This window comes from Anoplopoma fimbria, chromosome 10, assembly GCF_027596085.1.
Source record: "Anoplopoma fimbria isolate UVic2021 breed Golden Eagle Sablefish chromosome 10, Afim_UVic_2022, whole genome shotgun sequence".
Lineage (NCBI taxonomy): Eukaryota > Metazoa > Chordata > Actinopteri > Perciformes > Anoplopomatidae > Anoplopoma > Anoplopoma fimbria.
Window position 1 is genome coordinate 6,678,442 of NC_072458.1, and position 26,174 is coordinate 6,704,615.

The following is a 26,174-nucleotide window of genomic DNA, read 5'->3' on the forward strand; positions in this document are numbered from 1 at the left end:
AATAATCAACCTATAATTTAGATGCCAATATGTGAACGGAGATTAGAGACACAAATGTAAATTTGCACATCATGAAAATTAAATGATATTGATAGTTTGACAACACAATCCCAATTTAATATCAATTTACTAGCTTAATCTGGAGCTTTCATTGGTATTTGCTAATGGAGACAGTGTCAAACTATTCACATATACTCCAAGCTCCAGAAAAAGCTAGTAAGTGGTCTTAAATTGGGATGGTCTCATCAAACAAACTACTATTTCCAATGTCAAGAATGAACTTTAACACTTAACTTGACAGTAGCTCTGCTGACATTCAGTTGTCAAGAAAAATTAAGCAAACTTTTGATTTGTTGCAAAAAACAATTGCTTTTTAGGTGTGGGTTGCGATCCACTGGTTTGAGCAAATAATCTTGACTACAGTGCAGTTTGGTCAGAAGTTGGCGCTATAGACTACACAAGGCTGTAATCTGCCAGTAAACAGAGTAGAGTCCTTCTTAATGTCAGCTAATATTGGCCATGTTTGATGTTGCACTTTATGGGAATAACTGCGAAAATGCTGACAACACAAAAAGCTGATCAGTTATGTGAGTTAAATGTTCACTACATCAGAATGTATTAAGCAAAGGTGTTCAATATCACATTTAGCACATTAACTCCTTTTGTTTTATCGAATTTTGCCGTTTTCATACAGCTTTTCTAATGCCATGCTTCAAAATGTGCATAAAATTACATGAACTGAAACACTGTTAATTCACAGTTAAATACATTTTAAATTCAACCCTCTATTTTGTAAATTTCTAAAGACATTTAATTTACATAACTAATAATATGTTATTGACATTAAATGTTCCAACAGACTGACTGATCAGTGATTTTTATCAAATTACTTCCTGACAGCACACTTTCCAACCATGGTCATGACCAGAGGGGCCTTCATTTCCACTAATGCCCTCATATTCTCAACACAGCCTTACTTAATTTGAAGAATCCTGTATAATATTCATATCTTTATAATGTCCCATTTATGTCTGGCTTAAGCACCTCCGATCAAACGCAGCAAGATTAAAAACAGCCTCATCTTTAAATGTCACTTCAATGGTGAAACGCTGACCTGCAATCAAATAAAGGGCCAGCAAGCATACTTTGATCATGCGTAATATCTCTACTCATTTTTCAGTGGTGTAAAAAACACAAAGATGTCCTTCGGGAAGCTTCCCCATTAAAAAAATCAAAGAAGTTTTCATGCGACTTTCTTTTACTGAGTAAAAGAACACTAGGAGAATACACGTCAACGAATATTGTGATCACAGGTTTCGTTCTCCACTGTTGTCTCTTCAACTACACTTCAGAGCATTACACACTTGCATTTGAGCTTTTTTAAGAATAAAGAAAAAAAAATGAATAGTCCCTGTTTTTCTATTGTAATTTTCACTAGCAAACCCAATAGATTCATACAGGTACTGACTGTAATTCAGTTAAATATTTTTAGATGATATTCACTCATACAAGATCCTGCTAAATGCAATAGCATGTGTACACTATTTTATGGGTGTGTGTGTGCATCAACTTACCAAACTCTCTAGGCACAGATATAGAATAGATACAGGTCTGTCCAGTTGTGTAGTTTCTGGGGAAGTTTGGAGATAAAACAGTCCCTTCTGTTCCTGTAGAACGGCTTCCGCAGGGAGCTGGAGACAGATAGAACACATATAGTCCATAAAGTATTAAGCAATATAGTCCCAATATATTCGAGAGAAAGCAGACAACTCTATTGTCAATATCTCCAAAACTAGCCTACTTACACCAAAACTGACTAGATTGATAAATATCACTATAAAGAAATATGTATTTTTGATTTGGGGTGAACTGTCCCATAAAGCTGTGCCTATGGGGATGTTTTATTCCTTTCTGTATTTTAGTGTGTGTTACCTTGACAACTAGGCAATGCCCTGTTCCATCCAGGTCTGCCGTCATCTCCCATACTGCAGGTTAGTGTAGAATAGCCCTAAAGAAAAAAAAACTTTTTTACTGTAGGAAAAACAACCCACCAACCAATCAGGCAAACAACCAACCGACCAACAAACCAACCAACCAACCAACCTACCACTTATCCCACCAACAAATCAACCAATCGTCCACAAACTACGGGTGTATGAAAATATCAATACATATTCAACTTTTATTTCAGAGACATGGGTACATACAAAATAGAAAAAACTAAAACAACAACAAATAAATACACTTCAGTATCGTGATATTGATATTGTTGTATGTTTACTATTTTCAAAAACACTGTATCATATTTTATGCATATGGTGGTGTGTTTTTTGTACTTGGAGGTTAAAATAATTGCACTATAATAAGTATTGCAGAAATCGCAACATATTGAATCTTAACCCCAGTATCATGTTATGTATTGTATCCCCAAATTATGGCCCATGAACAGCCCTATGAGAAACCAATCAAACATTTAACTGACAAACCAACCACCCACCAATCTGACCAACCAACCAACCAACCAACCAACCAACCAACCAACCAACCAACCAACCAACCAACCAACCAACCAACCAACCAACAAAACAATCACCCAAGGAACCAGCAAACTGACAAGCCATCAATCCGACCAAACAAACAATCAACAACCAATCAAACAACAAACAAACAATCAAACAATAAACCAATCAAACAACCAACCAACCACCTATTTTACCAATCAACCAAGCAACCAACTCCTTCATCTGTCCATCCATCCTGTCCATCCATCCCATGTACCTGCAAAACGTATCCAGCCTCACAATAGAAGGTGACAGTAGAGCCAAGCTTATAATCGGATCCCAGCCTGGTCCCATTCAAAACAACACCTGGGTCGAAACACGATTCCCTCAGCTTGGCTGGACAAAGAGAAAGAGAAAGAGTGAATAAGTTGGAGAGAGGCTGAGGCAAAGAAAAAGCGACAGGCACACATAAATAATAAGTCAAATTAATAATAACTACATCACAAGCCATAATTAAATGAGGCAGTCACTACGTTGGCCTTTAAAACAGTCTGTTTGACTTAGCTGCATTTGCCAGAGATGGTGCAAGTACGATAACTTCATCCCCCGGCTTTTGTATGCTACATGAACCTAGTAAATTATGGCTCCTTAAAGATTAGCGGCCACCCTGCATCAGCTCAAGACTTAATTCCTGAGTCCACATGAAGTCAATGTTGATTCTTTTGTGCAAGTGAATAAAACTCACCCCTTCGGAGACTATTTAAGCAAACACTAATTCAATAGGGACGTTATGGTGATCATCATCTTAAAATCAGCATGATGCACAATGTCATTGTGAAGGACTTAATTGCATTAAAATTTGTATTGAGAGATTTGGGGTAAATCAGTAGTCTCTTTGTTCAATGTGAAAATGTAATAATTCTAAACTCGTTCTGGAGACATCTGATGAAGTTTACCTTGCTTATGAAAAACAGATAAGACAGAAAACAGCCCATGATGTCATTACATGACATGATACAGCATATTAAAATAATTTTTCAAGTGACAGTTTCCCCGATTCTTACACAGCTAATACAATTAACGGGCTAATACGTACATTTATAACTCCAGTCGAACAGCATAATTTTAACAATAACATTCAGGACACATGTATTAAGTGTGGAAAAGAAAGGGACGCTGTTTAACTGGGGAGATATTAGAGTTTTTCTGTGAAGTATCACATGCAGAAGGTAGGCTGATAGGCATAAAATGACCTCTTCACAGGTTATTTATGTTAGGACTTTATTTAACTAATCCCATCATGAAACGAAAAAATAAAGCTTGAATTAAAATGTGCCTCCTGCATGCTAAGCATCTCACAGCTTTGTATTGTAAAAATAAAGGGAACCTCACTTGGGCCCGTGGCTAAGATAGATGTGTCCCTGCTTCTAAATGGAAAACATCATATATATTTTCTTAAAGGCAAAATTGAGGCCTTTGATTCTATTTGGGAACGTTTATTTATTTTATGAAGATATTTCTGAAGAATTAGAAGAGGCTGAGGAAAGGGGCAAAGTTTGAGTCATGACTTATTGGCTATGAACAGGAAGGAAAATAAACCTTCTACCTATTATTTATTTACTCATTTATTTATTCATTCATTTTTTTGTGTAAGTAATGTAAGTAATGTCTTAATTTAGTTATGTATCTATTTCAGTTATGTTGTTTGTTTTATTTTTACGGCCCTCTAATGTTAAAAACTAATATCATATCATCATGAAAATGTGTACAAGTGTTGAGCTTAATTACAGGCTACATTTAGTCCAAGACATAAGCTGTTAGATATTGACCGACTGAATGCTGGTAATTGTGAATATATTGTCGATGAGTTTAACTATGATACTGATAAGAAATGTGTCTGTGCTGTGAAAAAGTCCCCAAGATTCTCAAACCAACCTGAATCTCCCAGAGAATACTAAATATGGCATTTGTGCTGTTTTCCTCTTGTGCCTTTTGAAGCCATCCAAGCTCTAAACACAGTAAATAAGGATGGAGGGACTATTGGGAGAATATATTACCTTTGTATTCCAGGTGAAAGCCAGTGTAAGAAACAGACCCATCACTGCGGAATGCTAAATGCATGGTATTCGAACTGCTCTCTATCCGCTCTGGGAGTTTGCTGTCCTGGAAGCTACCAATCAGAGGACTGTTGCTATCCGGACCATCGTAGATATACAGGAAGTCATAGTTTGGCTCGATGTTGAAACTAGAGATAGATTAAGATTAAGACACAAATAGGGAAAAGAGATCGGGGAAGCAGATGGGGAGAACAGGGGCACAGAAATAGTCAACACTGAAATTTAAGGATTAAGTTTTCATTAGAAACCTGGTTATTTACCAGTTTTCGTTTTTTAATACAAGAAAGCCTGTGCAGAAAGTTCCTGAGAGCAGATTTTCAAAACACTGAATGGTTTTAGAAAAACAGTATCGTGTTTCCAAATGGGTTTCAAGTGCACATAACAGTAAAAACAGAAGCTGCCATTAACAGTTTTAAATTTAAAGTTTTCTGTAAGTTACAAAATAAATACAAGAAGCATGGTAGTTACAAACCCATCAACTGATAATGAGTCTAAATGTTTTTTAACAGCCCTAAATAATCAAAAATGTGCCAGATAGACATCCATTGTTGCAAGAAGATAAATCCTAATAACTTTTGCAATAACTTCCTCTCGAGCACCAAAAGGTAAAAATGTCCACATAACGTTGAGCATTCCTGAAAAAGCACATTGTGCTGCAAAGACACCATGGAAAATTAAATGTTTTACTGTAAAAAATGTAGGTTGACCACGATTGTTACGTAATAAAGAAGGTTACCCAATAAAAGCCAGTGACAGGACGTAGTCAGAGTTGACAGCAATGAGCCAATCACAGTCCTTGGAGTGAGGGTACGGATGTGGGTAGTTAGGAGACAGTATAAATCCATTGGAGCCAGTCAGGTTTCCTCCACATGGAGCTACGACGAGAACACAAGCAAAGATACACATTCATTCTAATAAAGTCTTAAAATAACCCAACTTAGTGCTGTGATAGAATGGATAAATAACAAAATAGAGACTGGACGGGTCCAGATAGAACAGAGTTCAGCCCAGGGCATACTGTAAGTCTGACATTCTTAGCTCTCCGAAATAATAAGTTTTGGAATACTATTAAAGTAAAGAATAAATGGATTAGGCACACTTTGCAGATATGGGCAATGGTTAGAGGGAGAGAGACTGGGAGGAGCAGTCAAGAGCCATGTCAGTTGGTGGTAAGTTAGATTTCCTTTGATCAATGAGGGAGCATGGTGGGCAGCAATAGCGAAAAGGCCTGACAACAATAAACCTAAGATTACATTACATTACATTACATTACATTACAGTCATTTAGCAGACGCTTTTATCCAAAGCGACTTACAGGAAGTGTATTCAACATAGGTATTCAAGAGAACTACTAGTCACCAGAAGTCATAAGTGCATCTCCTTTCTTAAACAAGCATCTTAAAGCATAAACCAGAGCAAAAGTATAGTGCAACAGACTAATACGAATATAATAAGTGCTACAAACTACTACGAATAGGATAAATGCAGTAAACGAATACGAATTCAATAAGTGCAGCGAACTGATACGAATACAGAGAGTGCAACAACTAATACGAGTGCAATAAGTGCTACGAGGAAGGCTCAGGGTAGTACTTCTTGAAGAGGTGAGTTTTCAGCCTGCGCCTAAAGATGGGCAGCGACTCTGCTGTCCTGACGTCAGTGGGGAGTTCATTCCACCACTGAGGGGCCAGGACAGAAAAAAGCTGTGACCGGGTGGATCGGCCGCAGGGACCTCTGAGCGACGGGGAAACCAATCGCCCCCGAAGATATATACTAAACATACTTTTACTGATTTCTAGAAAAAGCCCAATGGACTCAATAGACTGAAACAAGTCTACACAATGGAATATATAACAGCAAAATGGCAAATTACATTGACAGTTGTGTTGTACTTGACCGTCTAAATGTTCTGATGTGAGCAGTACTTGAAAATGGAAAAGAAAAGTGAAGAAAAGCCCTCCGTACAGGACTGTTTGAAGGTGTTTTATGTTGCATGATATTGAAGTTGATATTGATATTGAAATTAAATAAAAAGAAATATAAATAAATAATGGCTTGAAATTCCATAAAATTAGTATTTTCTCAAGCTCAACCATGCAGGATGAAAAACTTAATATTTCTTGTATATATATATATATATATATATATATATATATATATATATATATAATATATCACTAAACATAATTTTCATTGTTTTTATGTAATTACATAGCAAGGTCATATCACTAAACATTGTCTTCTTAACACAGCCCTCCTACAAGTCACTCACAGACGTGTCCTTGAGCAAGGTACTGGGCCCTAAACAACTGCAGTTGTGTATGCGGCACGTCTATTGTATGTCCCTGTAAATATATGGAAGCTGGACTTTTCACCTATGCAGACAGGCGGGCTGGGCTGCCAGTAGTATCTGTTATCCACTTGTATACAGGTGATCTTGTCGTCCCCCTGGAGCTCGTATCCCGGGTCACACTGAAAGGACACAGAATCCCCCGGCTCACGGCCATCTCCACTACGACTGCCATTCATTGGTACGCCGGGGTCCCTGCAGGCTGTAGCTACTGAGCCTGGACAGAGAGAGACAGGGAGAAAGAAGAGCCAAAGGGGGAGAAAGGGGATGGGCAGTTGTAAACGTCTTGTGTCAAACTGGAACACGTTAACTCAGTGCATAAAATCTGAACTACTTCAAGTAACTGTTTGCTGCCCTGTATTGTAAAGTACCTGTTAAGATAATTTGTGGCTTGTCAAATTAGGTTTTCAAGGAGAAAATGATATACATTCAAATTTTTTGTCAAATTAAGATACATTAGAAAACATATTTAGAGTCACAGAAAAAAACTTTAACAGTATTGGTCCCTTTTTAGCACTTTGAAAAACTAGTATACACACATTAAAGACATACAGTATGTAAATAAAATGATACAGGGATCTTTAAAAACAACAGTAGGAAAACTCCTTTGACAACTTTTCTCATTTAAATAATGTTTAGTACATTAGTTCTGCATATTACGGTACCTACTTGAGAACTGAATAGCGAATCCTGACTTGCTGATGTAAAAATCCGTCTCAAACTGAACAGTGACAATGTTCAGGGTGGAGTGGATTCCCTCTGGGAGCAGAGACCCACTGAGCTCTGACAAAGACATTTCATTCTCAGGTGGTCCGTCCCAAATCTTCAGCATGTCGTGGCTGGCTTCCGTGTCGAAGGCCAAGAACTGAAGACTGTAATTTGCATGAAACAAAATAAAATATTGTCAACAACATAAACATTATCTCTTTATGAAATTAGAAAAGCATTTTCTTAAAGTCTGCTCCAAACTTTTAAAACTTTGCATCAGTCTCCCTTGTGTAAGACTAAAGGCATCCAAAGAGAGACTATTATTATTAATGATTTACAATTTTTTTGTTGTTGGTGATTTGAATAACCTGAGTGAGATAATTTCATCTGAATAATTATATAATAAAGAAATTGAAAACATTGTGCACTAAAATTGCCGACATTGTTATTTTAACCTTACAATTGGAAAGGGTTTTGGTGGTCCACATTACCTCACAATGTTTCCTGAGTCCACCTCGATGGTCCAGGTGCATCGCAGATTATTGTCATAAGGAAAAGGGTACCCAGGGGACAGAATCCTCCCGGAAGACTCGCCTTTAAAACGACCACCGCACTCCGCTACAGTACACAACACACAGGTAAGACACATCGAAGACTGTTAATATGTACCAACATAGAAAAGTCCCTGTATTGAATCTCAATTAGCACAATTATGACATAGTTAGAAACATCAATTCAGCAAAACCACTGAGGATTGTTTTTAAGTGTGTACGCGATGTATAAGTCAACCAGTTATCTGTCAGTGGCAATTGTTTATCAAGGCAATCAGATCCACTAGGTACACCTCAGTAGCCACTGAGCAGTGATTAAACGATCACCACAGAGACAAATGGATTAGGAAAGAAGCTAACTCTCCTTATCCATGTCCCTCTGTCTTTCTCACTCTTTCTCACGCAGAGAGAGAGAGAGCGAGGGACAAAGTGCTGATGCTGCATTCATTCCTTAAGAAACCACTGCACATTATATAACAGAAAACAATTCCCCTTGTCTCTCTCCTTTATATATTTTCACAATCTTCATCCCCTCTCTGCTTCCCCTCCCTCCCCATGTTCCTCCTCCCTCAGGCTCCCCTCCCTTCGTCACCGGAATATATTATCTTGAGTATTAGGAGCAATATTAGGAGTTGGGATGGGAAAAACAACCAGAAAGGAGAATGGGAGAAAGAGGGATGAAAAGGAGAGAACCAAGGGGAGAAAAGAAGGAAACACTACGGAGTAATAATAAGAAGCAATATAATATTAAGACTGGAGGTTAGCTGAGGTCATGGTGTGTCACTGCTTGAATATAAAGTCAGAGAATATCAGCCAGTGGTTTTATGAGTCTTTCATTATTGATAGTGAGAAGGAGAGAGACTTATTAGGCTGACTCCAAAATCAGAAAGTTCAGAGGCAGCGGTGACAAAAGAGAGGTCCTTAAAACATTGGGCATGCTGGTATGCTTATTGCTCCCATCTGGGGCACAGTTGCTGCAGCCATTTTAAGTGTCACTCTGTGCAGGCTTAGCATTTGTTTGGGTTTAATTAGAGAATGAAATCATTCAACCAAATACCTACTGGGAAGGAGGGTCTCCAAATAAGCTTCAAGTAGCCTATTATTAAAATCAAAGCACTTTCTGCATTACAGTCTAATCCAGACATTTTAGCGTGTTTGACAAGTATTCATGTCGGTGATATGCCAACATAATGATGAATATGTGAGTGAGTGTTCACGTAGGTGGTTGAGCTCTGGAGCCCTGATAACGCCTCGCCAGTAAAAGATCGCTAATGACTTATTGACATCAATATTCAGAGCTGTGGTTTCTATTTTCCCATCAGTTTGAAGCCCATGAATGAAACTGAATTAGAAAGGCAATGATGTTATAATGGAATATTTAGAAATATGTCGATACCCAAAGAGTAGTTGCTTCCGACGTTGGTTTTTATCGTTAACAAAAAATGGCCGGCCATTTGATACAATAGTTTGTAGCAAAATCCAATTTGATTGAAGTGTGTTTATGGAATAGTTTTAACAAACAGGTTTATCAGATGGATATCAATAGAGTATGAATGACATAAATGATGGGTAGAAATAAGCAGAGAAACAAATGTAATACAAAGAGGTGGAATCAACTTGCGTTTGTACGTGTGTTTGTGCACACTCCTCTGTCTTGAATAAATGGGCTTTTCATTGAGACTCTAAAATTGCAACAGTGTGTAGTCTTAAAGGCGATGCCAAAGGAAATTGGCCACCACCAGCTTTCTCCTTATTATTAAATGAATAAAGCATCAAGTGAACTGTTCTGTATTGTAGAGCAAGAGTTGTTACAGTAATGCTTCCTGCTACTTAAAAAGCAGTTTTGGGTAAATTTGATAATTCGACTTGATGGCATGGTAAAATTATAAAGGAAAAACACTCAAAAGAGAAGCACAGTTGAAATATGTTGATAACTATTCAAAAATATATATTCTGCTCTTGATTTTTGAAATGAGCAAAGGTGACAAAATCTTTGTTTTAAATTGCCAAATACCTTTAACAGGCTATGGGTAACTATTCAGCTATTCAACAAAAGCATTGAATAATGTCTGTTGATAGCAGCGGTATGGACCACGCATCATATATATCACAAAATACAGCAATATCAGTGAAAGCCAAAGCAACAATCAACCCCCGTCACATCTCCCTCTCAAGCTTATTACAGAGTGTTATTCAAGGTCCATACCATAATTGAGAGTGTGTGTGTGTGTGCCTTTGTGTGTCTGCATACATCTGGTCTTTTCAATGGACCTCTTTTCAATGTTTAGAAGGCTGCAAATAGCGAAAGACTTACCGATACAAGAAGGCAGGGGGTTATCCCAGGCTCTCCTTTCTCCTGTCATGCACTTCAGGGTGGTAGCTCCATGCAGAGTGTATCCGGGCTCACATCTGTATGTGATGCTGCTCCCGGAGAAATGACCCTGGTCGTTGACCTTGAAGCCAAACTGAGGGACGCCTGGGTCCTCACAATGAGACAACTCAAAACCTAGAAAGAGAAAAAGAAAAGAAAGATCCATATAGTGTGTACTTAAAAAAAAAAAAATTGAATATAAGGGACATCTAGAACCCACAAGAGAAACAGAAGTAGTTTGTTTTAGATGAACAACAATATTCCCTTAATATCTGGCACACTCAAGTATTCTGTTTATGAGCTTCATGATATCACAGATCCTGTTAAGCTCTCATCCAGATTTAATAAAAAAAATAAAAATGGAAAAAAATACAGAAGACATAACAATAATAGGAGCGATACTGGAGCATATACACCTTATCCAATTTAATATTGTTTTTCACAGTCTGTCTAAGCTCAGTTTCCATGGTAATATTCAGAATATTCTGTTTATCCATGTGCACAATTTTGGAGAGCGGGATATGAAGAGATATATAAATAGCTTATCCTCATAAGACCCTAACCAGGATTTGATCTGCAGTATTACCTGGAAGATGAGGTGCGTCAGGATTTGAGTTATCTCCTGGAAGACTGCAGCAGGTGCATGTCTAAATCATTTAAAAATGGCCATTTGCAAAGCTGTTCTGTTCCCGTTTTGCAATCTGAACACACCTGCCGTCATCCTGACATCTAGTTTGAATAGTTGCCCATTCGAAATTGTTCTATATATGTTCTACATGTATAAGAATTCAAACCGTCATGCATTATTCATTGAATCACACCTCGAAGTTTTATTGAATTCCAGCCGTCATAACTATAAACCTAGTGAGGCATCAAGCAGGTTTTTATAGCTGCAAACAAAACATGCTGCTGCAACGTTCTTTAAGCAAAGCTCTCCTGTTTGCGTTTGCAATATTATTTTTATCTGCATGAGAAAGTTGAGGTGTAGAGGAGTAAGAAAGTAATGCTCAACCTCTTAAAGTGCTATGTATATCATCCTGCATGACTCCATTTAAACAATATGATTCTCTAATTCCAACTGTAGATTAAAGAAGCCACTGCCAAACGTAGGTGTCTTTTTTGTTGAAGATCAGAATGCACCTTTAACACAACATCCTACGTCTGAAATCAGAGCTTTCTGAAATATTTGATAATCCAACGTGACACATTTCTTGTGATTGGGATTTGGGCGGTTGGAATTAACAATCAGTTCTGTGATGGTTTCACAAATGAGAACAATTTAAAGTTAAATTGATTCTGTAAGTATGTTACATTTGTCACAAATTTTGGTGTTTCACTCTCTGAATTAATGTGAATGAATTAACTAGCTTTTTTTTCTCATGTGCTGCCATTGTCACACAATGGAATGAAATGTAATCTAACCAATACCAGCTTGTGTTTGTAGTGCTATTGTGCTAGCTAGTTAAATAGGTTATGCAGTTATGTTTGAAATTCAAACTAATTTGAGTTATTATTATAATTATTATTTAATACCATAAAGTATATTCAGCCACACATGATCAGGTTTTCATGTGCCTGTATAAAGTTTATACTAATTAGCTGTGAGCACTTACTGGAGTAGACCAGTTTGAATCCCTCCCCTGTACTTTCTGAATCACTGTAAAATTCCAGCCACAGATGGTTTGAAGTGGAGATCAGCGTCAGGCCCAACATGGAAGATCCTGTGAATGCTCCAAGAACGTGGGCGGTGCTGTCTTTACCATCATAAATCTGTAATAACAACAGCACAATGTATATAAGACGCAAATACGACATAATAACCAACCAATGATGGTCAATTGTTTTCAATTGTTTTCCAAAGAATGAGAGTTTTATAATCACTACTTGCAAGAAGGCTGACAGAAGAATAGCCACCCGTGTGCATGTGTGTTTACCTTTAATATATCTCCTTGGGCAAGATGAAAGGTTCTAGCAGAGATGTTGATGCCTTTCCCAGCTTGCACCTAGAGTAAACATGAAATCCAAATCAGATTTATTGACCAAATAGAAAAGTGCACTCAGTAAAGTTAAGATCCTCTCCAGGTTTGTGTCCCTATCCCCTCACAAACAAAGAGGAGTTGAAAGTCACTGAATTTTCCCTCCCAGGTCCTTTACAGTCAAGATGGTGGCAAAGATAACAAAAAACTGGGATTCATTCATTTTGTATCCTGCCTAATTTAAGTGGATAATAATATATTGGGTATGGAATTAATCTGCACACACACAAACATTTTTACATTATGGATGTCAGTTTTTGAGCCACAACATAGGCCAAAATGTGGCCTACAACAGACTAGGTATTTGTTGTTTGTTGCCTAGCCGATTGCCTGAAATGCTACTGAAGCAGTTGTTGTTCACTTTAGTCCCCTACCTACCGGTTAAGAGGTTAAACAGACAATAAAATAGGTTTTTCAAAAATGAGGATATAAGCATACAGTAATAAATTAGCTCAGAAAATATAAGGCTGATATGTACAGTAGTATGTGAGATTATCCATGGACAGACGGACAGATACACACACACCCATGCCCACACACGATTATAAGCATGATCTCCCCACAGAGGTAAAAACATAGACAATATGTACCCACTCACACACACATTTGTCGATAGTTATTAACCTCCACCAGTTTTCATATTGATTTTTACACCTGTAAAAACAGAGTCTCTACTACGCTTAGTTAGGATGTACAGATTAGTTACCTGGATGCTGTAGATGCACTCGTGGTTGTTGTCATAGTTCATCGGATAGTTTGGAGAGAGAAGGATCCCTTCGTTGTTCATAACTGAAGAACCACACTCCGCTGATGACAATTACAGAAAGAAGAGCATTAAAAAAAAAGAATGCATGGATGGTTTGATTGGAAATGATATTTCTAATGATGTAAAACATTAACATTTATAATGCCACAGAAAATGCCCCACATCAAAGAACCTCATATGAAAAAAAAAATCGCACTTTTCTCAGCTTTTCTTTTCTTCTTTAAAACTGTTTGGTACTACAATTTAAAAGTTTTAGTCTAAAGGGTGAGCAGTTACTGAGAACACGGTCTGTCCTTAGAGTGAAAAGATTGTTTCATCTTACAGAAAATGATGATTCTTTTTCTTTTTCCAATAAATGGACGAATATGTCTATGTCTGCTTGTGTGTGCGTATAACTTAACAACCCTATTAAACAGCTGTATTGTCAGCCACCTACTTCAGCTGAGGAGAATGGGCAGGCAGTAAAATTGAGAAGCTAATTTACCTTAAGATAGTCCGCTCCCAGCACTTCTCACATGTGCCCTCTATCTACCGTATCTATGTCCCTTTACTCCCTTTTTTCCCCTCCCTCCCTCCTCCTACCCCTCTCCTCCTCTCTGTGTCTCTACTGGTGTAATAGTCATATTACAGCTGTCATATCGTCAATAAATCACGCTGCTACAGTTTCCATTTAGAAAATTACCTCTCCACCCTCTCCCTCTCCAAGTCGCTCACTCTTGCTCTTTCTCTCTGTTCCCTCTCTATGAATAGTGCCTCCTTTACCCCTCCTCTACTTCAATCAACCTTCCTATTCTGCTTCTTACCAGTTTCCTCTTCTCCTCTACTTCCTCATCATTTTTTTTCCTGTTTAATGCTGAATAGACGATAATGTAAAATAATTGAGAAGCAAAACACCTCTTTAGTAACTCTCAAACTCCCTTCTGGACAGCTCTTTATGAAAACAGTATCTCTGACTGACTAGTCGGGTAAAGAAAGCATCATGTAAAACCACTAACAGAGGCCACCAAAGCAATACTTTAAACCTGCAAAGTGCATCCCTTACTTTATAAAAAACACAAAGGCAAACACAAAGCACAATGCTAAAGTTTGCAGTGCTAAGATATTACAAAACGCCACAGTATTGGTCTAATCGTGCAACACATCACACAGACACTAAATATAGCAAACCGCACTACACCATAGGACACCGGCACGCAACACCAATCCCACCTCTTTGCATTATCAGTCCTCGCACGTTGATGACAAAGAGCCAAAGACGTAAACAATGGCATCATAAACATCATGCAACGCTGAAAATAATATCTTTGTTTAAAATATTCCCACCAGCAATCCAAAATTGTAATGTTATATCCTATATCTGGTCAAATTTTTTTTTTTATTGTCAAGTCTTTCTGCACCTGTATAGCTCCACAGTCCCTTACATAGTGTTTCTTAAAACAATCCTGTGAACAGTGGAAGGTGGTAACATGTTATATTTACTCCGTTACAAGAACTTGAGTAATTTTATTATACATTTTACTAAATGTAGTTGTTTTACAGAATACGTTTCACTCCTACTCGAGTTTAATTGCAATTAAATATATGTACTTCTACTCTGTTTCATCCTGTTGTGCTTCTCCATTATTTAACTGATATACTATATAAATTATATTTTTACTCAGCTGAGAACACAAATGCAGGAATGTCCTACACCGAGAGACCAGAAAGCCTTCTAGCCAATCATAGCACTGCAGATGAAAAAGAGGTGTGGCCCTACACCCTCCACGAACCCCCTTCAAGGAACTACAGTTCAAGATCATGGCAGAAGATGAAACCCCTCTATCTCCTTCAGAAGAGACACATGTACATCCTTGTCCAAACATCCAGACCATGGTTGGCTTTCAAGTGACAAGGAACAACTTGTCATTTTTTTTAATGGAATATCATTTGAGAAACACAACACAAACACAGGGGGAGGGGGCAGAGAGCTCAGAGATTCAAACCCACGACTTCCCAAGTCCTTGTCTCTCTCTTTTTGTCATTTTTGTTACTTTCATCTTGGTTTATTAGCACTGACATGACCACTTGTGTGTTTTTCTCTTTGTTGACTAAAAACCTGACAGACAAGGATGTGTTCTGTAAGAAGACCTGAAATATATGCGTGAGAGTCCATATCTAAAATTCAAATTCAAATTTTAATATGTTTTCAAAACCTAAATTATTTCACTTATTTCCCTTTAGGCTCTTTTCTTGTTGCTTCTGTCTCTGTACATTGTTATTTAGTGATTCAACTCAGGATATACACAAACATTCCACCCAAGGTAAAACCTTTTTTTACTCTAATGGATACATCTTCACTGCAGTTTGTGTTGCCTCGAGTGTATGGTTCATGAAGAGATTCTTCATTTTCCCATTTGTATGCATGCACACTGCATCTGATTTTTATTTCATGTTTTTGTTTGCTGTTTGTTACACTCCACTGTAGAATACAGACTGCTTGAGTTACTTAATTATGGATTGGAGTTCAATGTGGCGCAGGAACTTACTGTACAGCCAATTGTACACTGGGCCGTAACATAAACCCTACTATGTTCTGCCTCATCTGTCACATTCACTTCAGTTTATTCAACACAAGTTTGGAACAGTAGCTTTTACACGGACTACTGTCTGTGGAAGTCCTATTCAGTTTAGTGTCAGTTTTGTTCACTGTATTTAATAACATTTTTGGAACACAGTTTAAAAGGAATCACAGGCGTACACTTCACGTCTAAATTGACTTCCAAGAGGGAAGTAGAAACACTAGATATGCTCTTTTTCTGTTCTAAATTATTAGAATTATTTCTCTTTCAGCCACTTTCTTTACCTTTATTTGTGTTGTGCAATCTCCTTTAACTATATTTTTTAAAGCAAACAAAATTGGCCTTGTGCATCTGCTGGCTTTTGAACTGAAGCTGCTCAGGTTCTTAAAAGGAAAAGCAATCAGAACTTTTATTTTTTTGTACGTCACAATGTGGACAAAGTCTTCTGTTTTTCAAAGAACCTCCCAACATCAGCAACTAAGCAGCTCAATGGCTTTCTGGTCAACGCTCTGTTAAATAATTTAAATCTCATGTACCTTTGTTTCTGATACAGGAGATAATTGAGAAGGTATATAACAATTGATTGCAAACTAAACCCTGTTTCACTTTCAGTAATTGCTGGTAAGACATTTTGTAAGATTAAAGATAAACATGGCTTTGTAATTATTTGAACAGATGCACTTTCAGATTGTAAATATTGCAATTAGCAATGCTTGGTGGCTAAAAATGTGACCGTAAATTCTAAATATCAAATGTCTTCAAATCTTAAAAAACTTTTTTTCGAAGCTTAACAGCCGAAATCCTTGATGAATGTATTATTTTACCACTAAACCGTGACAGGAGGTTAGATAATATCAAAATCAAATCAGGAGTAAAATGACCACGTACCGACACATCTTGGTAGAGGTGAGCTCCACATTCTCCGCCCTCCTCCCAGACAGATTACCTCGGGCGCCCCCTCCAGACGGTATCCCATGTTGCAGGAAAAAGACAAAGTGTCTCCAATACCGAAACTGTAGCCATTTCTCCTGCCAAACTGAGGCATCCCAGGGTCCTCACATGGCTCCAAAGTATATTCTGCAGAAAATAGATTGAAACTGAATACATAACTCATCCATGAAACACACTCTACACTCTTAAATCTGCCCTTTCTGTGCTTCTGGCTAAAAACCAAGGCTGGAAAATAAAATTGTCTTGGCTGATCTATCTTCCCTAACAGATAATTATATTTGCTATAACTAATGATGGACTACACCAGTGAATAAAAATATATTTAAAATCATGTACTTTATTTTGTGATTTTTGGGGCATCACTCAATTTCGATGAGTCTTGCATAAGTATCATAAGAGTAAGTGGGATATGATGAGATTGTGGTGTCCTCTACTAATGATGTTAAATCGACATATCATTAGTCATCACTCTCAAAGTTCAGGAAAAATCTACCCCAATATCTGAAATAAAACTAACAACATATCCATCAAATGTTAACTGAAACAAACAAATGCCACATGGCCATAATCTCTCTCTTTCTCTCTGCGAAGAAACATTTTTTAATAATTCAATAACTCTTGTGACAAAAAAAAAACAACTCTTGAAATTGCAGTCCATTAAAATATAATCTTCACGTTAGAGTTATGTACATTTGTGAATAATTACACCAAAAAGTTGTGTGTCTGAGTTGACTCCACTGTGTCCTGAAATGCACTTGCGGATTTCGTGTTTAGCATGGCGCAGCAGGAGATTTATTTTTTTCAGCGGGCAAAGACGGAGGATGTGATGTGTATTTCGGAGTGAGCTGCAGGAGGACACAGCATGTTGAGCATGTTGAGATTGGCAAGTCACATCTCTGGTGACACCTCCCATGTGTTACATTGTGAGTATCAGCTTATGCCATCTGGGAGGTGGGAAAAAGTCCCTCGGTGCAGCCTCAGTTTTAAGTATTATTTATTCTAGAGTCAATGAGGGAGCGCTGAAAGGGCAGTTAGGCAAACGATCTTGATTTAGAAAGGGCAGTTGCAGCCTTGGACTCTGTCTTAAGTCTTTCCTTTATTCTGGACGAGGGTGATGGTGAAGTAGCACCACCATGGGTTGGCAAAGCACTTTGTACACATTCTCGGCTATGAGGAATCCATCTCCATATCTCTTTTTCTTATTGTGTTGTTTAATGGTGGGTTACATTCAGCTTAATGTTGTGTAACCTCTCTCCTCTGTTAAGCTTTTTTTTGTTCTTTAGCTATTCTCAAGGTTTTATGGTTAGTCCTTGAGGCCAGTGGTGTGTGAGAGTGAGAGATTAACATTCGTTGAACACAGTAACAGTTATGTCATGTGGGGAACTATGCCATGTAGGTTGATGTGTAGGACACTGTTCTCATGTGGCCAATTAAGACACAAGAACATTTTCTGTTAAGTCAAGAAAAAAGTATGCATGATTACCTGAAGAGCTGAATTGATACCAAAAACTGTAGGCCATTTAGAGATTAAGTTTTTGCATTTTGATTGCCAAGAAGCTTGGATGTGCATTGTATTCTTAACAATCTTGAGTCATAGCTGCTGTCGGTTCCACTCTGTTGAAACAGCTCTTGTCAAAATCCCCATAGACATCTTGATGCATGGTGATGCAGGAGCTTAGTTATGCTGGATCTCAGTGCAGCTTCTGAGACTATTGACTTATGTAGGCAGTGGGCGGGTATGTCCGGGTCAGACCTGCAGACCCCTCTGACACTGACTCCTGGTGTTTCCCCAAGTGTTTCCATTTCATATGCTCATTTGTACCTTTGAAGAGTTTCTCAACACTATATATTCAAAGGGGAAAATATTCTAAGATTCTAGGACAGGGTCCATTTCCTTTTTAAAGGTATTTCTTTGCCACAATTACTCTTTAACCATCAAAATTGAGAATAATCATAATCATTGGATAAAAACGTATAAAAAATTCTTATTGCGTACCAGACGGTCTAGTTCCTGAGGTGAAGAAAAAATGTGTGATGCTTTTTGATCACTTAAGCGTTCTGCAGGCAGCCACCTACGTCAATGAGCTTATTCAGCCTTACATCAGAGGAAGGTCACTGAGATCCTCTGATCAGGCCTTGTCAGTTGTAACTCACTTCATGCGTTAAACTGAATAAGATTGTGAATTATTGTTTGTGGCCTGTCAGACCTTAAGACCTGTGGACGCCCTTTAAAAATCAGCTTGGAACTCACCACTTTAAACCCACCTTTGTTTATCTTCCCCCTCTTATATGGTGTCTGAATTTTATGTATGTCAGTTTTTAATCTATGTTTAATATTTTGAAGCACCCTGTGATAAGGAAAATAAATGGAATTAACAACATGTCTTATGTAACTTTACTAACTGAAAAAAAAGCTCTGACTGATAATTTACCAAAATATATTTAAAGAGACTGTGATTGTCTTTATTCTAGCAGAGATGTTGCTCTGCTCTTTACTTTTTAAAGATAAGCTCTACTGTGGAGTCTCTCTCCATGAGTTAATAAACTGATTCTGATAAAGGCTATGACTATGACAAACTGCAACTTTCTTGACGTGCAAAATGTTTTGTAATGAAGTCCTTGGAAGGGTAGGGACTTTGCCTTTATATAACTTCACTGTGTTGTATACATTTACAATATGACTAAAGGCAAGTGAATTACCAGAGAAAGTTATGTTGAAACCCTCGTATGAAATCGAAAAGTCAGAGATGAATCGTAGCTGGGCTTTGAAGTTGCCATAGAGACCAGCATTGATGTTGCTAGGCAACTCGTTGCCTGTCAGGCGAGCCAGTGGTTGCAGGAAACTTCCGTTCTCAGTAACCAATAGGTAGTCATGTTGGTCCTCCAGATGAAAGGAGCTGAACTGAAACTGGACACCTGTTAGAGACACACACACACACACACACACACACACACACACACACACACACACACACACACACACACACACACACACACACACACACACACACACACAGGCATAAAGACGGGCAGAAAGAGAACCTTTAGAACTCTGTTTGATTGTCATTTATATACACATAGTTATATTACAGTATAAATGATGATTATATGCACTGATAACTCACGACATGTTACACGAATACAATGCATATCAAGTTTGTGATTGCCACAAAGCAGCAGCACTGTGAGAGCTACTGCTGCTGTCTCTCACTGTGTCTCTCTCTATTAGGGAGTGTGGATCTGTGTGTGTGTCTCTTGCCTTTCCCATGGCTGACTTCAACAGTCCAGGTGCAGTTGAGAGATGAAGGGTAGCTGTCTGGATAGCCAGGACTAAGGATGGTTCCCCAGGGACCTCTAACATCTCCGCCACATAGAGCTGGAAAGATTGAGAGAGACAGAGTGGAAGAGAGCGAGGCAGAAAGAGAGAGAGAGAGAGAGATAGATGTGCAGAGACGGGACGGAGGCAGACAGAAGGTTAGCATCAGATTGTTGATAGCTAAAACAGATAATGTTTCCCTGTGGACCTTTAATACAACATCTATAGTACACACACACACACACACACACACACACACACACACACACACACACACACACACACACACACACACACACACGCTACAAGAGAGAGAGAGAGAGGTAGACGGAGACACGGAGAGAATGAGAGACATCTTTTAAAACTTTCTGGTAGAAAGGTCGGCATGCACTGACAGCTGCAAAATGTGTCTTGTCAAATAATTGGAAATGGGAAAATGTTTCAGTGTGAATTCCCTTTTAGCTTTACTTTAAATGTTTAACTTAGATTTTATTTCTGATATACTCCCTACTCCCGTTGCACATAAAATAATGGCATGAATAATGTAAAATCCACCACACACTGGAATGATAAATAATGGATTATTTGTGGTTTATGTAGTGTAATGTCCCTGAAACTAACCAACCCCTGACGATGATTAAATGCATAGGTGATTTTATTCATTCCTCATATGTGTTGACAGTGCATAATAAACTTGAGAGATGAACAAGAAAAAGGCATTTTTTTTCTGTTTAAAGAAACAGTATCAGTTTTATTATGTGGGTCTGAATCATGCAAACTAGTTGTTTGACTTTGCTGGAGGGTGCTCTTCAACACATCCATAAGTATGTACACACTGTAGGTGGTAACATGTGGTGAATAAATAGTTATATGTGTTCTAAATGATAGCACCTGCCTGTAGCAGAATTTTTTTTTACAGTTCAGCTTCTCTGCTTAGCCATAGTTAGCTCAAGCTTTAAGGTCCATGCTTGTCATTTAGTATCTCCCGCATTGTAGTGACTAACCATGACTCCAAGTGTATCCTCATGACTGCATTACTGAGCATTATCAACCATATTTCAGAGCCAGCTTGTAAAAATTATTTGGAGTTTTATTGTTCGTCAGATTTTCAGAATTAATTGCAATTACAGGTACGGCGTAAAACAACTCACTCAAATCAATTAACACTAAATGCAGTGAATGTATTGCGAGACAAGGAATGTGGGACAACTAAATGGAGAAAATCAAAGTAATTGGAGTAATAGGAGTTACTGACTAAATTGCAAAGCTGCTTGTTATATAAGAAATGAGCATCTGGACAAAAAGTGTACTCTCTTTTCCCTCCTGTCGTGTTCGTTTCTCCCCCCCCCTTACTTTAGTGTTCCCGTTCTCTGTTTTAACTGCTCTTACATTAACAAAAAAAACATTAATCATCACCAAATTTTATTTAACACCTTTTAAAGCTGTAAACAATGTCTCAGACTAGTGGTTTACATGAATAACTGCTGTGAATATACAAAGAATAGACACTGAAAATGTATCGCTAAATTAGGTCCAGAGCCTCTCTGACAGAAAATCGCCTCATCAGTCGCCTACTCATTGTGTTCACAGAGTAAAATGAGAGCAAGGCACAAATAAAGGTTTATATAAACATTGTTTAGTCTGGAAGGTGTGGTTCATATGGGGGGATGGCACATAAGCGCGGGATAGAGATGGGTTCCCATAACAAACACCTGATTTTTTGAAGTTTGAAGTTTGAAATGTGTACAACTTTATATATGGGGCTGTGAACAGGTGTGTGTGTGTGTGGTGTGTGTGTGTGTGTGTGTGTGTGTGTGTGTGTGTGTGTGTGTGTGTGTGTGTGTGTGTGTGTGTGTGTGTTGTGTGTGTAGTTGTGGATGTGTGTAGTTGTGGATGTGTGGGTGTGTAGTTGTGGATGTGTGGGTGTGTAGTTGTGGATGTGTGGGTGTGTAGTTGTGGATGTGTGGGTGTGTAGTTGTGTAGTTGTGGATGTGTGGGTGTGTAGTTGTGGATGTGTGGGTGTGTAGTTGTGGATGTGTGGGTGTGTAGTTGTGGATGTGTAGTTGTGTAGTTGTGGATGTGTGGGTGTTGTAGTTGTGGATGTGTGGGTGTGTAGTTGTGTAGTTGTGGATGTGTGGGTGTGTAGTTGTGTAGTTGTGGATGTGTGGGTGTGTAGTTGTGTAGTTGTGGATGTGTGGGTGTGTAGTTGTGTAGTTGTGGATGTGTGGGTGTGTAGTTGTGGATGTGTGGGTGTGTAGTTGTGTAGTTGTGGATGTGTGGGTGTGTAGTTGTGGATGTGTGGGTGTGTAGTTGTGGATGTGTGGGTGTGTATGGGGCTGTTTTCCATCTGATGAATGGACATAATCTAGTGTTTCCCATTAATTTCCTATGGCGGTCACTTTTGACCGGGAACACCATGGGTGTAACAAAGTTGACTAAACCACTCAAAATTCAATGAAAGTGGTGATCAGCAATTGTATGTGTTCAAATGCCTAGTGTGGAGGATATCATAAGGCCTTGAGGCAATCAGATGTAAAACACAATATTTATGATTGATTAAAGTTGTAAATCGGTCAGATTTGACCCGAACACGACAGGAGGGTTATACTGAGACGTGTGGTAGAATTGAAACAGATTTGCAAGATTGTGTTGCTTTGGGATGTACAGTTTCTGAGCTCCAAATAGTTTTTTTAGGAAGAAAACTGAGACATGAACTAAAAAAACACTGCTTGAATATTATTTAAGCTATGTTTCCACAACATTAATGCTGTGCAATAGCTGCATTGTGTGCAGGAACCGTAAAATATCTTTTGTTTCCTTTTTTTTCTCCCCATGTTAATGCAGTTTGATTTGAAGCGATTTGAAGCAGTGATATTCAAAGCAGTGGAGCAGTGCAAATGTTTCTTAGAGACTACTTAAAACATTGTCATCCTCTCACTGCAGCCTCAGGATGACCCCTGCAAGTTCTGCACTCGGTTTAGCCGTGTACATTGTTATGCAGTAAGAGACCTGTACTCGCACAGAGATGCTCAGGGTTGAGTCCAGGTCCTCGGAAAAAGCTGGGAAATTGCTCATTCGATGCATACTAATGCATGCATGTGTTACAAGGTGCTTCATTTCGGCTCGCTCCGGTTGGTTCATCTTATAGTTGGGCGACTGGCCTGTCATTTCCTCTTACAATAGACCTATAAAATGCCTTAACATTACCTCAAAAGTGCAACGATGGCAGGGCAGCTGGGAGAAGGTCAAACCAAAAAGTTCTGCTGAAGTTTCCTTGAGCAGGTCAGTTTACCAGTTCAATGGGAGCTGAGAACTACCAACTCTTAAGTACTGCAGCTCAGACTACAATCTGTACCAACCCAATGGTGAGCACTGCCACAACAACATCAAACCAGAAAGACAGACACTGAAAATGTGCTCGAAACCACAACAGAGCACCAGTATCTTCACACTCAACCACCACCATTTTTACCACATCAGCATTCCTGAAAACAAGGGTGACGAGTGAGAATACATCCAATATCCAACGAACCAATACATAGATGCAAGAGGGTCGCGCACAAACACACGCACACACACACACAGATACACACACAGAGCGCCATTAATTATTAATACTTTTCTGCCAGAAAGCTCCTTTTGTTGAATGCTGAGTTATGTGAGAGATTTGAAACACTGCATCACATCTCTATCTCTGCCAGTTGCTTTCTCTCTATCTCATAATCTCCATCTTTCTCAATTATTGCTTCTTCTCCACCTCTGTCTGTTAGTTGGTCTTTCCATCCATTCTCTCGTTGATGTGAATCAAGATGGGTTGAGAGAATCCACTAAAACATCAATCTTTGGATTTCAATAAAGGTTGAGCAAGTCATTTAAATCCTTGATTCAAAATCTGATTTTGGCCGTTCTTTCAATATGAATATTACATTAACTAGTACAAAATCTAGAAATCTTTCTGTTTGGCGATAATCTTGCCAATGTGTCATTCATTTTATATTCTAAATCAAATGAAGGAATGCTGCTTATTTCCTAATACACAGTATGAACATCATTTGATTTCTGCACGTTTTTTCCAGAGCAAAGTCAGCTACCTTTAAATGCTGCCATTCATCGTTGACCCCTCAATCATCATGCTAGACCATTTCTTACCAACCACAGCAGCAAATAATACCTATATCTGCATGGGTACTGTGTAAACACAATCTGATGGCATTCATCCCGCATATTCCAGGCAGTGTGTTTGATGTTTATACGCACAAACTGCCTCCTTGGAGGAAACCACTGCCGGTCCCGGGATCTGTGCATTTCAAATGTGGTTAACATGCGAATGAACCAACAAGCCGAACCAAGCAAACTGCCACAAAACTGATGCAGCAGTGCCGCATCTCTCCTTCCTCCCTCCTCCATGATTGGAGAGAGAGAGAGAGGTAGAGAGAGATCCCCTCCTCCCCTCAGCTACTCTTGTGCCCCCTCTCACTCCTTGATTTGGGAGAGAAGAGAGAGGAGGTGACAGGCAACACAGGCTCTCGTCAACCTTACCTCAAACCTTCCTTCGTTCACGTTTCACACGGGAGAGGAGGTGACAGGAGGCACATGGCACACATATGTAGGTGGTGTACACACACACACACACACACACACACACACACACACACACACACACACACACACACACACACACACACACACACACACACACACACACACACACACACACACACACACAGACACAGACTGTACATGCCCACAGATCTCTAATCTTCTCTTCAAATCATCCCCTATCAGCCACAGCAGTCTTCACTGCAAATTGCCCCGGCGTGTGTGTGTGTGTGTGTGTGTGTGTGTTTTTGTCGCAGAACAGCATGTTCTGTGTGACTCAGCTCCCTATATAGGGATGGTGGGCTGCACTTCTGATCTATTTCACACGCCTCGGCTTCTTTGTGCATTTTATTTTAAATGGAACAACAAGATTATCTATTTTGCAATACAATTTGTTTCGGGTCAAGTCTCATTCTCAGTCTAAATTCTTACTTTCCATCTTTGAAAACACTTATAATGCATTATTTAGGAAGAGTGGAAGTTATTTTTGAGATTATTTCATTTTTGAACAGAATTCTTTTGTATTGTTAGTTATATAAGCAAGACAGCAGGCAAAATGTGCCTCACAAAAGTGCTCCCACACTAAACACTGTGCCTACATTGTCTGCCCCAACACCTGGATAAAACGTAGATTGTGTTGGAATTCATCTATTGATGGTAAAGATAGTGATTTTATGATAATGTATGTCACAAAAAAGTAAAAGGGTTACGAGGATAATGGGGTGGATATCAGCTGTTTCTCTGTTTTTGTTTTAAATCTGACAATAGATGATTCAGAGTTGAGGATGAGGGTGTAATTCCAGTCAGATTAGTGTGAGATATCTACATAAAAAATCTGAAAAGGCCGTTTTATTCAATACTTTGGGGGCTATGTTATCTTAATTCTTCATTGTCAATTTGAACATGTCATTACCAAATTTAACAGGCCTTTATCATGTTCATGAAGGTTGGCTATAGGAGTGCCTTCCCAAGTTTTTGTTCAAACAAAAAAATTGATAACTGCTCCAGAAAACCAGATATAATGCAGAGCAAGAAAAACCTATGAAGAACTTTACATTACATATATTTATTATGTATTCGTATGAGAGGTTATTTAATTGGTATTTACCGTCACATGTAGGTAAAGGGTGGCTCCACCAGTGGTTCTTCTCACACACTAGCGGCTCCTCATGGCTGAGTCTGTAGCCAGAATCACAACCAAACGATACTGTGGACCCAATGGAGAAATCCTGCCCATACCGAATACCATTGACAGGGATACCAGGGTCCAGGCATGAGTAGCTGTCCACTGTAACGCCTGAGAAAAAAAAAAGGGTTGGATGTCTTCATGGTTTGTATGTGCATAAAGAC

The 26,174-nt window shown here is 38.7% G+C and overlaps 1 protein-coding gene across 1 annotated transcript in view; it reads right to left on the reverse strand.

The window, feature by feature from the left end:
- LOC129096798 (CUB and sushi domain-containing protein 3-like) overlaps positions 1-26,174 on the reverse strand; it is a 317,998-nt gene that overhangs the window by 52,051 nt on the left and 239,773 nt on the right. The window contains 16 exon segments of the mRNA XM_054605442.1: positions 1,575-1,691; positions 1,933-2,008; positions 2,779-2,897; positions 4,559-4,746; positions 5,355-5,493; positions 6,994-7,185; positions 7,638-7,840; positions 8,168-8,294; positions 10,542-10,733; positions 12,212-12,368; positions 12,533-12,601; positions 13,341-13,441; positions 16,847-17,035; positions 19,610-19,825; positions 20,169-20,285; positions 25,933-26,121. Coding sequence (XP_054461417.1) covers positions 1,575-1,691; positions 1,933-2,008; positions 2,779-2,897; positions 4,559-4,746; positions 5,355-5,493; positions 6,994-7,185; positions 7,638-7,840; positions 8,168-8,294; positions 10,542-10,733; positions 12,212-12,368; positions 12,533-12,601; positions 13,341-13,441; positions 16,847-17,035; positions 19,610-19,825; positions 20,169-20,285; positions 25,933-26,121 — 2,391 coding nt within the window.